Genomic DNA, 13,460 nt, shown 5'->3' on the forward strand with positions numbered 1-13,460 from the left:
CAGAGTGAAAAATTTCTTCCTTAAATCTAATCTAAATCTTCCCTCTTTCATTTTAAAGGGATCTTCCCATAAACTCTGGCAATGAAGAGGTGGTAGTAGCAGTATTTTTAATGATGGGGAAGGTGGGCTCACCCCGCATACGCCCTGCTGCTGTGCACGTACTTGAGGCTGCTTCAGTCTCTTTGGTCCTGATCTGATCAGCCAGCGGTAAAATTTAAGGAATTAGTTTGATGGTTGGAGTTTATTTCTTTTTTTTTCCTTTCCTTTCTGCTCATTAGGAACTGGAAGCTGCTCTTCACAGGGATGACGTGGAGTTTATCAGCGACCTCATCGCCTGCCTTCTTCAAGGTTGCTATCAGCGCAGAGACATCACGTGAGTAACCCCGCTCTGCGGTTTAGGCGCGTCGCGAAGGGAGCTAATTAACGCGGTCGCGGGGATGTTTCACGGCTTTGGAGTGATAACATGGCAGTGATCAGCAGCCACCAGCCATCAGGCCAGATGCTTCCCCGAGTGGAAGGGAATTCTCAGCTCTTCTTGGGCTGAGTTGCAGGTTTTTGATTTTACGGACCCATCGTTAAGCCAACTTGTTCGTTCAGATCCCGTGCACACCTGGTCGATGCTCTGCTGTAGCACCAGAGTGTGCAGTGAACATTCACGTCTGCTGTTAGGCTCTGCACTCTGTTTGGTCAAATTATTGATATCACACCAAGTCTTTAAATCATTGTGTGTGTTTTTAACATTTTATACATATTCTATGGAATAAAACTTGCTGCTGTCCAGCCACCTCACTTGCACGAGAGATCCGTTTGCTTTACAAAGGGACAATCGTAATTATTTTGTTGGAAATAAGAGAAGCATGGGAATTGGTTCAGTTGCAGGATGTTGGAAAGCGATTTGACATGTTCTCTTGATGTTTCAACATCCAGAGGCACTTTGTTAGTGTCCACCGAAGTGGCCTCCCAAACTGAGACATCTGTGGAACATCATTCTTTGGAGGATGAGCACTCGGGCTGTGAAGTGTGCTCCCAGTGATCACGAAGGCTTGTTGCAGTGTGTTTTACTTGTTCTTCTGTGAATCATGTTAATAGCAAAGCGTAATTGTAGAGATGAAGACAGCTTGGCGACGTTTGCAGTTGCTTAGAAGAGGTGTTAAGCAATCCTGCTCCCTAAGGACTTGTGCAGAGGCTTCAACTGGAGCGTTGGCATAACCATAGGTGCTTGCATTGAAAGCTTTGTTTTCCAATTACCTGATTATGTTCAGCAAAATATGTATAGTTTATTTTTATGTATATAGCTGCTGCTTAAGTAGGTTCTCTTGCACTGCTGGGCTGACATTCAGCATAAGTGGACACTGGGATCTGAACCAGGCAGCTGCACTGCGTTTATTGTCTCTGAATGAAACCGATGTGACGAGAAGCTTGATTGTAGAGTGTGCAACATATATTGCAGTGTAGACCTCCTTCATCAAAACAGCCACAGAGCCGTACAATCTTGCTTATAAACATGCAGCAAGTTTATTTCTTCATACCAGAAGCACCAGAAAGTAGTGGCTTAAGTGTTTTGCCCACCGTAACCGACTTACCCTCGTAGAAGCAGGGCAAAATTAGTCTTGGATAAATTTCCAAAATTCAACATCGTGAGGTTCTCCTAAACTCTCCGGATCTAAAGAGTGTCCGTTAGCGACAGCGCTGTATCGTTACCTCCCCTTTCTCAGCTGTTTTGACTAACGAGATTCAGGGATGGGTCCTGGGTGAGTCGTTAGACATGGGGGAGTCCTGTTGGTCCGGGGAAGGTTACACACGTACACGTGCGTATCCGCTCACGCACAGTTACGTGACACACCTGGTGGCTCCACGACGTGTAGTTAGTTCTTCAGTATCCCGTGTAGGTCCCGCTTTGTGCCTGGGTAAATAGAGCTTTGGATAACTCCGGGATACAGAAGCCGTGAGATGGTAACACCATCGCAGAAGGAAGCGCCGATCGCCCAACCGTGGGTTCGTGCAGCCTGTCGGGGTGCGTAGGCGGCGTAGGTGGGTACCCACACGGCTCTTGCTCAGTATAGCTGGTGTACGAGAGGTGCCGCAGGAAGCAGAGGAGTGCAAAGTCACGTAGTGAAGTTGTGAGAACTTACACCTCACTTACACCTCACGGTTGTGCTAAGGAAAGCATGAGCTGCCTGAAGGAGAAACCGGCTGCAGCCTTTCCAGCACCCTCCTGTAGAAGGGGCCTGTCTCGTGGGCAGGGGGAGAGCGAGAAAAAGTCTTTTCTGAAGGGGCAATGGAGAAAAGAGCCCAGCAGAAGCAGGGTGGTGTAAACGGCTGGAGGAATACAGGAGGAATACTGGAGCCACTGTCATGTTAGGGAGGTGGGCTCCGAAGCCCTGCAGACGAAGCAACGAGGGAGGCTACCTGGAAACCGAGGGAAAGGTGCTGTGTGCAGAGGGATGTCACAAAGGAAAAAGCATTAAGATGTAGTTTAAATACGGAAATCTGTAGATAAATGAGAATAAAAATGCTGGCTTGGATGCATTTCTCAGAAATGAGCTTGCCCCACTGTTTGTTTCATACTTCCAAAGCAGCCCGTGGAATATTTATCCAAAATGAAGGTGTGTTTTTAAAGCCCAAAATTCTCCTCGTTCCTTACACGTTTATTCCCTGGACCTTTGTTCCCTCTAACCTGAGCTCAAGAGGCGTAGGCTTTGGCGCAGCTTCCCTCCTGTACCTCGTTTGTCCCAGTTGATGGTAAACAGTTGAGCCTCTAATTGCCTCCTTGAGTGCTCAGCGGACAAAGACCTGCACATGGAAGAGGCAGAATTTGTCTGGAGTTGAGATTTGGCTTTTCACAACGGGCTGGGATGCCGGGACTCCGTATTTTCCTGTTGCAGACAGATAGTAGACCTCTATCTCACATGGGAAGACCAAACAGTTTCACAGGACATCACAGGGACCTTACTTCGGTCATTTGTGCTCCACATCCTGTTAATCTTTAGGCTGCGGACTCTACTCCCTGTTGCACCTCGGAGGGGAAGGTGGGAGCTCGTTCTCATCCTTGCTCTTGGGCCGGAGCACTGCAGCTCGAGCACGAGATGCTTTGAGTATAACTTCATAGAAAACACAGTTTACCCACCTCTCCGAGAGGTTTTGAGGTTTAATTAGTTTTGTGTCACGTCTTAGCTCTTTGATGGCCAAAATGTTATCTGTCTGTGCTTTCTCACAGCCTGCCTGGGAGTAGCTTGTAGTTCTTGTCACATCCGTTTTGACGGCGTGCAGAACTCGGGCTGCCTGGCTTTAATCATGCATCATAGAGGGGTATAAAACTGTCACATACCTTTGCTAATTATAATGTGCTCTCAAGTAATTTTGGAAGCGGAACGTAGCTGGGAGCCCTTCTAATGCACGGTTTAACATACTCTAGTTTGATATGCTTATTATTCTTTGGAAAAAAAAAAATGAGATTAATATTTGTGTAGGGTTCTGTGTTCTTGGTTTTGAAGTAGAGCAACTTTGCCTTGGTTTTTGTAGTCTTTATTACAGATTTATGTATTTATTTATTTATTTTTAAATTACTTAGAAGAAAGAGACTGTTTTTTACCCTACTTGATGGCTAAGGAGTGTCGAAAGTCTGGTAACTTAAGACTTCTTTTGAGTTATGGATATCTGTGTTTAACTACAGAGACTACTTAATGGGATGCCACATGATCTCCTCCAAACTCTCATTTATCAGAACCTATCATAGCTGTTAGAAACGCTCTTCATTGACCTGGTTCTTGCTGTGTTGAGCACTGCAGAAGTATAGAACAAAAAGATGTGAGTCTGTATTTCTGGCTTCGTTGGAACTGGATGATCTTTGAGATCCCTTCCAACCCAAACCATTCTATGATCTTCAGCGATGACCCCGTCGCTGTCCTTGCCTGGCACGGGGTGGTTTGAGCACTTGGCCAGGATAGTTTCCTTGTTCCTCTCCTCTTTTTGCTCCGACTCAAAATACTTTTGTGCCATCATCTCCAGCTTCTGTTGTTTTATAAACACCCTCCATAGTAGTTAGATGGTACAGATGGTATACGAAGACTAACAATGCAATAACTAATATCCTCGAAGCTTTTTGTTTGATCTCTCTGCTGAGTTTTATGCCATAGGCACCGTTTAGGTTTGATGCCAGTGAGTTTACCCACACGTTTTCCTTGCCTCTAGCTTTTGTGCACAGGCCTGGACTTGTCTTTTTTAATTGTTTCGAAACGCAACTGCCTGGAAAGCGAGGAGTGGTGGGGGAGAAAGCCCTAAATAGAACTCGGGGTTTAGAAAAAATAAATAACTAAAAATTAGGCAGTTTGAAAAAAAAAAACCACTGGTGCTTGCTTCAGACTCTCTCTGGTATAAATTGGGCAGCTGCATAGTCCCTAGGGGCTGCCACTTTAATTCCAGCAGGAAACACGACTTGATGACTTGTATCAAGACAGGAAGATCAGAGCTGCAGCTAACGGCAACAGCCGCAGCAGGAGCCTTCTGCAGCTGTTTTTAAGTAAGAAGTGATGGTGTGACATGGATGTGTACACTCAGCTAAAATCATGCAGAAAAGCTCCCGCTGTTCAGCGTTTCTTTGGGTGAAACTCATTCCTTACTGCTCCGTGATTGCATTTTTGTTATTTTTCTAATGCGACGGCATAAAAAGTTTCAATAACTTGGTCATATTTCTCATTGGGGCACGTTCTGCGTGCTGCTGTTGTATCTTGAAACACATTTTAATTGCTTTTTCTTACAACGAGTTTCATTTTTTTATTTTTTCAACATGGATAAAGGTGCCAGAAAATGAGGAGGAACAAAAACAATATTTCTGCTCTTGCCTACGCCCCATGAGACTTTTTTTTTTTTTTCCTTATACCCCAGGAGACCGGTCCGTCACTAGCTGTAAACTATCTAATTGACTTCTGTGGCACCACAGACAGCATTTGCTTCCTTAGGAACCTCAATTATATTTTTCTTGTTATTTCTTCCCTTAATGCATTGGAATTCTTTTTTTTTTTTTTTTCCCCAAGTGGATCATCTGTTTTGCGCTCACCTTAAGTTCTTTCTGGAGCTGTAAACTAACCTTAGAGTCTTTGGCTTGTAGTTTGCACCTGGTTTCTTCTAATAAGAAGATATTCCTTAACTCCTCTTCCCTGTAATTGCCTTATTTCTCTCATACCCTTAGTGGTGGCCTTGAGAAATACTCCCAGTATGGCATCTGAAGACTTACATTCCCTACTTGTTGAATTTCTGATCAAGAATACCAACCACCCCTGTTCTGCTTATTTTCTAACGCTTGTTCCGTAATCACTTGTTTGAGCTCTGGAGAGAAAGAGATAAGGGATAATCTGAGATCTTCCAACCCACCGGGGCAGAATGCCTGTTTCTGAGGACAGTGTTTAATAGCGCTGAGTATTTAACTTCTTGCTTCTGCTTTGTCATGTTTGTCCATCCTTGTCCTTTTTGCTGTGTGGACTGTGTCTTCACAGGCGACTTTGGGGGCTCCTCCAGCCCTCATGTTTTGGTAAACGTGCCTTCAATAAAATACTTAACGTCTTGAAACCGTCCTTCTGCGCGCGACTGTGAGAGGTGCGTCCTTTACGGACCGCTGTGTGTCGGTCTGGTCCAGCGGATGAAGTTGCAGGTCGACTGGGGTAGCTGGCAAACCAGTGCCAAGTTTTTGGTCTGGTGGATACTGCGGTGAACTGAGCTGCAGGAGTAGCTAAGCCAAGGCACTAAGACAATCTGAATAAATTCCACACTTCAGTCTATGCCATAACACACGGAGCAGCCAGCCTAAGCTCAGACCTGAGGACCATCACCTTTCGGAAAGAGTTTTAAGAGCCGACTGTTGGGGTTGTGCCAGTGACCTTGATGAAAACAACTGTTTCAGTGGCCCAGCCACAAAGCACCTCACCAACTCGGAGTCATATTCATGAATGCCAGGCGAATATCAACAAGATCAGCGTTATTTACAGTCTGACTTTTAACAAGCGCTGCCGTGCATACATCATGGAGATTGGTGGATGGCCTCTGGAATCGACCCAGTAGCATCGGCGCAGGAGATAGCGTGAGGGGGCAAGGGAGATGAAGTGGCTACATTGCTCATCTTGAATCTAATATTAATATTTATTATAATAATAGCCAAGCCGTGCAAGGTGAGCCTTTTAAAGGGTAAAAAGTGAAAATGAGGCAGCTGGCAGGTGTTGGGAAAGGAAGGATGAGATTACAGCGGTGAAATAACACGGTCATTCAGAGATTAATGAGAAGCACAGTGGAATAAAATTATGGAGTTCGAGTATAAATAAAGCTAAGTAAATGTCTTTGATTCTCAGATGGATAAAATGAATCTTTAAAGAAGAATTTGAAGAAAAGTTGGTAGCAAGTTGTGGAATGACTGTTTCGTAGATATCGGAGAATAAGGAATGATAATGGTGGGAGAGAAAAAGAGCGAGGAAGCTGTGCTGTTACTTGTCAGGGCAGATGGATGAGGGACAAATAGATGGGATGGCTGGGGAGGGGGAGTCATGCAGAACATGGACGGGGAGGAATAGCTGGCTAAACTTAAGAAGATGAATAGAGAACAGTCAGTGAAAGGGCTCGGAGACTGCAATGATGTCATCATGCTGACATCAGAGTTTGAAATATGAAACGGACAGCTGTGTTTTCAAGTTGTTGATGTTGCAAACCAGCTACTCCGGAGAAGAGGAGGAAGAAAGCAACGATGAAGAAAGAACTGGGGAAGGCATCTTGGAAGGAAGAAGAGAAAGAGTGATGGAGAGAGAGGGACAGGATGTGGAAGTTCTCTCCATGCAAAATCTTTGCTCTCACTTTTGAGACCTGGATTTCAAGATAGCGATGCTCCAAACCACTTGTGTAGGATTTTTGCTCCAGCACGGCTGCAGGCCACCACCTGGCACCTCAGCCAGGTCCAGAAACCGATCTTTAGCCCAAAGTTGAGTATTGGAGAAGTTCTGAAATTATTTTATTGGAGCCTTTTAGCCCCAGCAAGCTCAGTGAACAGCTGGGGCGGCTGCTGGCCAGCTGCTAAGCCGCTACGATGATTCAGTGTTGTCACATCAGTCTCTAAGTCACTTATAATTTTAGGTTTTATCTCATCTTACCTTCCATCCTTCCTTAGTTCCCTTCTGGCTCAACCAGTGTGGTCGTTGAAACGTTGGAGAAAAGAAGAGGAAAAACCTGTTCTGAAACGAATCCTGAAAGGAACTTCTTTAGGACCCGTTTGTTTATCTGTAACAACTTAGTTTTATCCATCGTCCCTAGAAACTTGTAATCTGTGGGGCTGGTTCTAAGTAATGAAATTGTCAAGCTTGTTTGCTTCAAGGCAACCTTGCGCTACGTATTTTTTGTCCTCGGAAAAGACTCTCTTCTCCCACATTTAAGCATATTTTTCTATGAGCAGCAAGGCACATAAGGGCTTGTTTCATACGGATTTGTGCCATAATATACACATGAACAATGCAGCGTTAAGCTGGCTTCCCTTGTTCTTTAAGGATCCAGGAATGAATAGTTAGTAATGATGCTCTTCCAGTCTGAATTTGGGACACAATGAACCTCAATCCTATTTGCTCTTTCGGAATATAGGAGGTGTATTTGGGTCTTTGGTAAGTTAATCAGCTCCAACTCCCCTTCAGAAAGAGCATCGCTGTCAGTAGTAGAAAGAAAGAAGCATGTGGGTGAAAATTGACAAGCCTGAATTGGTTAGATGCGGGTGAAGGTAACTGATGGGAGAAGTGAAATGCCATCACAGACCAACCAAAGCCCTTGCTGTTCTACCAGGTCAGTTCACAAGGTGAAAGTTGAGCTCTAGGCACGTTCCTGTATTCTGGACCATCCAGAAGGCTGTGTTCGTCCCTCCTGAGGTAGAGACTACTATGGGTTGATCTTCATTTCATCACATCTGGAGTGGCTTGTTGTTGGGCACACACTGTGCGGCTGGTTGTCAAGGTCACAGAGAATAGCAAGACACAAAACAAGGGGGGAAAACCTCCCTGCCTTAGGAGTCGAAGTGTGCACGTGGAGCAGTGCGTGGCAAGAGCAGAGCACGCAGCAGCGGTTCTCACGCTTCAGTAAGGACTGCATGGCTTTTCCAGGTCTCATCAGTATGTGCTGACTGTGCACCCAGCCTGCATGAACCTAAGTCTCCCTTATCAGAGCCCTTCAAAGGAGGCAGCCTGCCTCTCACCCCCCACCAGCATTACCCAAATCTGCACCCCTGCCCACGTGCTGAGTCATAGAATCACAGAATGGTTTGGGTTGGAAAGGACCTCAAAGATCATCCAGTTCCAACCCCCCTGCCATGGGCAGGGACACCCTCCACTGTACCAGGTTGCTCAAAGTCCCATCCAACCTGGCCTGGAACACTGCCAGGGATGGGGCAGCCACAGCTTCTCTGGGCAACCTGTGCCAGTGCCTCACCACCCTCAGAGTGAAGAATTTCTTCCTTAGATCTCATCTAAATCTCGCCTCTTTCAGTTTAAAGCCATTGCCCCTTGTCCTATCACTATATACACTTGTAAAAAGTTCCTCTCTAGCTTTCTTGTAGGCCCTTTAGGTACTGGAAGGCTGCAATAAGATCACCCCAGAGCCTTCTCTTCTTCAGGCTGAACAGATTGACAAAGTTGACTTCTCCCAAGATACTTGATTCCCCCTTGAGAACCCAGACCCTTCTCTCTCCCTTTTTATTATCTCTAACAACTCATAACTATTTCTTGGGTTAGTTAGTAAATAGTTATTGGTTCTGGTTCTTTTTTTTTTCCTTTTCGATCCTTCAAGAGATTGCCTTTTGTTATTCAAAGCCGGAGGTACTTGACACAGAAGCAAGGCAGAAGCCCCTAGGCTTCAACCCTGGCTTGGCTGTGGGATCCTTATGCCTGTAAGTGATTCCCATCCTGGGTGTCTGATAAGCCTGGGGGAAGAACTAGGCAGAGAAGAATGCAGCCCTCTGAATTCCTGAGGGGTGCTGGGAGGCATCCATCCATGCGGGGAGGGACTGGAGGAGATTCGCTGGCTGATCAGGGCCTTTCAGGATCAGCATTTCGCCCCGCCTGGGGACCCTCCTGCCTTTGCCTGAGTTCCCTTACCAGTCTGACAAGGATCTGGTCTCCTGTCTGTTGAGGGGGGAGGTATCTCCCTTTGTTAAGTTGTGCTCAGAAACGTCCAGGTCAGACAGTTTTTTTTTTCGAGGCCCCGGAATTGCTCCTTGAGCCCTAAAACCGACCCCGGGAACTGCTGCATCTCAGATTTTATTGCCTCGTGAGCACGTGTTCGGGGGAGAACCTAGGTTCTTGGCTTTTCCGTTACATCCAAAAAGTGACATAATTTACTGCTGCCACTAAGCCTGGCGGCGTCATCAAGCCTGCACCCTGCCGACGTGCCTGTAAAATCTCTGGCTTGGCATCAGTATTGCTGAATCTTCTCTTGGTCATCTTTTGCTCCACCACAGGACCAGCTGCGCCCTGCAGGTCAGTGCATCCCTCCTTCAGCTGCCCCTCCAGCTCTCCACCTTGGTCTCGTGCACCAGTACCACCAACTTCAGTACCGATCGTTGTGACGTCTCGTCACCGTTATTCTCCTGTCCTTTAGCACCAGCACACGCTCCAGTGCCTTCAGTACCCACCCCAGTGCTGGCTCTGAGACTCAGGACCTCTCTTCTGCCTCCTGCCATTTTGTCTTTGCCAGTAGCATCCGGCACTCATTTTCTCTGATTCTGAGCCTGATGGAAAACTCTGAGCTTCGAGGTCTCGGGAGATTCTCACCACTTGATGTGGACTTACTGTCAGGGGAAAATTCATGTTCCCAGTCTAGCTGCAGCGATAGATGTTGTTGGATAGGGAAGCGTTGGGCTCCGACTCTCCGCAGCTCTCGGACCCTGTTCACTAGCATGCCAGAGAATTCATTGCTTAATCAAAGCCATTTTCTCCAGCCCTTCCCCAGCCGAGATCAATGTCATCACACGGCAAGAGATGACATACACTTAGACTTCTCCTTGGTATCTTCTCACAGTATCACACACCAACTTGACACCAACATTTCTTTAGGCATGATAGAGAGGCATTTTCAGTTCTATCATTAATTTTTCATAGGTGCTTGGAGCGAAAGAACTTCTTTCCTTGGTCTTTTCCATCTCGGACATAATGTGTGATGGCATCAGCACTGATACCACCCTGTTCTAGTACCAGCTCTGCCTCCCTTTCCGGGTAAACCTTCAGTAACCGATATTGCCTCTTTCTTGGGTTCCCTCAGCTCCACAGGTTGATTCCTCGAGGCGGGAAAGAGCAGCTGACATTGCAAGGGGTATGCACCTCGTTTCCTCTATGACTGATGAACTGCCCTGTGCAACCCCCAGTGAAGAAGCAGAAACCACTTATTGCTGGACAGACACTCAAGTCTTCTTCCCATTCAGCCAGGCAGGATATCTGACCGACTGTCTTACCAGGAGTGTTCTGGAGGGTCCTATGTATTTCCAAATGCACAGTATTTTACAATCTCAACCGTATCTCAAGGAGCTGAGATCTCTATTTTTAGGCAAGAAGAGAAAAAGTAGCTGCAATATCATCTGCTTTCCTCCACGCTGGAGCTGTGGTGCGTGTTTCAACACGATGGTAGGTAGGAAAATGCATGATTGCAGAGCTGGTTTCCTCGTGGACTTTAAACCTCCTCTTGCTGCTCTCATGGGTTATGTGTCACACTGGAGGCAACTGGTTTGTGATTGCACCCTTTGACTGATGGTTTCACAGGAGTATCTTAAAGGTAAAATGTTAGTGTGTTGGCACAGCTGGGCAAGTGTGTCTAAACACACCTTTGGAGTGAACATGGTCATCCTGAGTCAAACGCAGCAATGCCCATGGAAAATGGCATAATCATAGAATCATAGAATCATAGAATGGTTAGGGCTGGAAGGGACCTTCAACGGTCATCTAGTCCAACCTCCCTGCAAGGAACAGGGACATCTCCAACTAGATCAGGTTGCTCAGGGCCTCGTCCAACCTGGCCTTGAACGTCTCCAGGATCATACTTAATTAATAGTATTTATGCAGTTATAATTAAGGAAAAAGACAATTCTTAAAACTGTCTCAAATCATCTTTCCTTTGTGGTCGTTCAAGGTAAATAATCCTTTCTGTTCGCCTATCGCCGCCTTAGTTGACGTTTTCACAAATATATGTAGCAATACTGCTTGCCCGCCACAGTGATGTTTCAAGGTCTTCTAGCAGAATTATTTTCCCCTCTTTTTAATCCAGTTATCCAACCCAGTGATTTGTCATTATCAGTTTTCACTCAAATTGCAGCATCGGTAGCGGGGGAGGGGGGTTCCTGCTTCTCTGTCCATACTACTGCCCCAAAACCCTGCGCGCCTCGAGAGCACGAACCTTCCCTTCCTGGAGACTGTGCAGAGACTTGCTCAGTTTGAAGGAAGGGTTGAGCAAGCATTGAAAAATAAACAGGTAGTCGTCACGTTTTGTTGTAATCCCATGAATATTCTCTGAATCTGGGCAGCGTACGCATCCTCCTGCTCATCCCCTTCGCCCCTTGGACTTTCTCTTCCTTTGGCACCCTACGCCTTCAGCTGTTGCTCGGGATGTTTCTGGCTGCTCTTGTTTTATTGCTGCTCATACTCCTAATTCTTCCTTTCCTTAATCAAACAACAAAAACACTCAAGCAGCCCTTGCTCCTAACTAGAAATCAAATGCAGGCTCCCATACCCAGTGTGCATCTAGTTAACCATATGTGTCGTCCTCATCCTCCAAGTACTGTGTAATCACAGAATGGTTTGGGTTGGAAGGGACCTCAAAGATCATCCAGTTCCAACCCCCCTGCCATGGGCAGGGACACCCTCCACTACACCAGGTTGTCCAAAGCCTCATCCAGCCTGGCCTTGAACACTTCCACGGATGGGGCAGCCACAGCTTCTCTGGGCAACCTGTGCCAGTGCCTCACCACCCTCAGAGGGAAAAATTTCTTCCTTAGATCTAATCTAAATCTCCCCTCTTTCAGTTTAAAGCCATTGCCCTGTGTCCTATCACTATATACCCTTGTAAAAAGTCCCTCTCCGGCTTTTCTGTAGGCCCCCTTTAAGGGTTGGCAGATCCAACCCCTCTTTCCTCCAGTGCTTCACATCTCCACACCAATTGCTTGCTTTCTCTGGCTCGCTTGGCCAAATAGGCTGCTGGTCTCTTGAGATGGGCAGATGGATGCTGGGCATCTGCTCGCTTCTGCCTGGTACCGTAGTGGGGAGGGAGAGGGGGAGCAACAGAGAGACAGATAAAGGCAGCGAGGAGCAGCCGAGTGTCATGGAATAAGGGCCATCAGCACCTTCAGATTGTGTTTCCTTCACCAAAAGTCACTTTTGCCTTCTCACATGGAAGGACAAGCAACAACAACGCCTCTTTGTTGCCTCCCTGGACCTCGAGGTGTTAGAGGGGGGACAACTGCATGAAACGCTCATGGCCTCTCCTGCTGATCCTGGGGATGGTGACGACAATAGGGCAGCCCTGGCTCGCAGAAGGGTGCTTGGAGCTCCTGCAGGCAGGGAGACGGAAAACGACAGGGCAGTTCAAAGTAACAGGTATGTGTGATTTCTCCTGCCGGTGCTGCCTTTCTCTCACACAGCCCAATTAACAGGGGTCACAGAGCACTGATTAGCTGCCTTGGCATTTTGTGAACATGAAGCGGTGAAGAATCCAGGGCGAATGGGGGAGAGGAGATCAAATAGACACTTATCTCAGCACTCCTGCCTGTCCCTGGCATTTGCCAGCCTAAGGGAAGAGCTTTTGCAGAAGAGGCCAACGCAGGACTGTGCCGTATCGGCGCCGATATCTCGGCTGCTTTTCTGCCCTCTCTCAGCAAAACGACAAACAAGTCCCCCCCAGCAGCTGTGCCACACGTCGGGTGGTCACTGGGTACAAGCAGCATCGCAGGAGAAGGATGGACCGCGAGCGGCTGGGGAAGATCGGAGCGTGAGATGAGTTGGGTTCCGACAGCCGATGTTGGAGGGGTGGACTTGCTGCCTCCTGTCCCTCGTGGGAGGGAGAAGGGGTGGAAGGCAGCACACGTCCGCTCACAGCAGGTAATGAAGGGCACCTCCACCTAATCCAAGAGTTGGAGAGCGTGGTCTAGTAGTGCTAACGAGCCCAAGCTGGCAACATCTTTGGTTGCGCATTTTTTCTGCCGCGGCGGCGGGGAGAAGTCTGCAGGAGCAGACCTGGAACCTCCCTTGAAGGGTGGGCGGCTGCGGTGGCCTGGTGGCTTCCCCTTCTCCCTCGGCGCTCCCCTTTTTTGGGGGGTAGGAAAGCAACGTTCCCGCTCCAGCTGTCGTACCCAGGTTAAGTGGCTGCACTTGCTTCTGTCAAGCCAGCGCGTGCTCCTGCGGGGCGATCCCTGATTAGAGCAGACAGCCCACATCAGCTCTCCGTTCTCCCTGCCTCCCTGGAGGCAC

General features: G+C 47.4%; 1 protein-coding gene across 1 annotated transcript in view; it reads left to right on the forward strand.

The window, feature by feature from the left end:
• CECR2 (CECR2 histone acetyl-lysine reader) overlaps positions 1-13,460 on the forward strand; it is a 92,852-nt gene that overhangs the window by 47,837 nt on the left and 31,555 nt on the right. The window contains exon 2 of the mRNA XM_086610683.1: positions 279-373. Coding sequence (XP_086466809.1) covers positions 279-373 — 95 coding nt within the window. The remainder of the gene's footprint in view (positions 1-278; positions 374-13,460) is intronic.

This window comes from Tauraco erythrolophus, chromosome 4 (assembly GCF_009769465.1).
Source record: "Tauraco erythrolophus isolate bTauEry1 chromosome 4, bTauEry1.pri, whole genome shotgun sequence".
In the NCBI taxonomy this organism is placed as follows: domain Eukaryota; kingdom Metazoa; phylum Chordata; class Aves; order Musophagiformes; family Musophagidae; genus Tauraco; species Tauraco erythrolophus.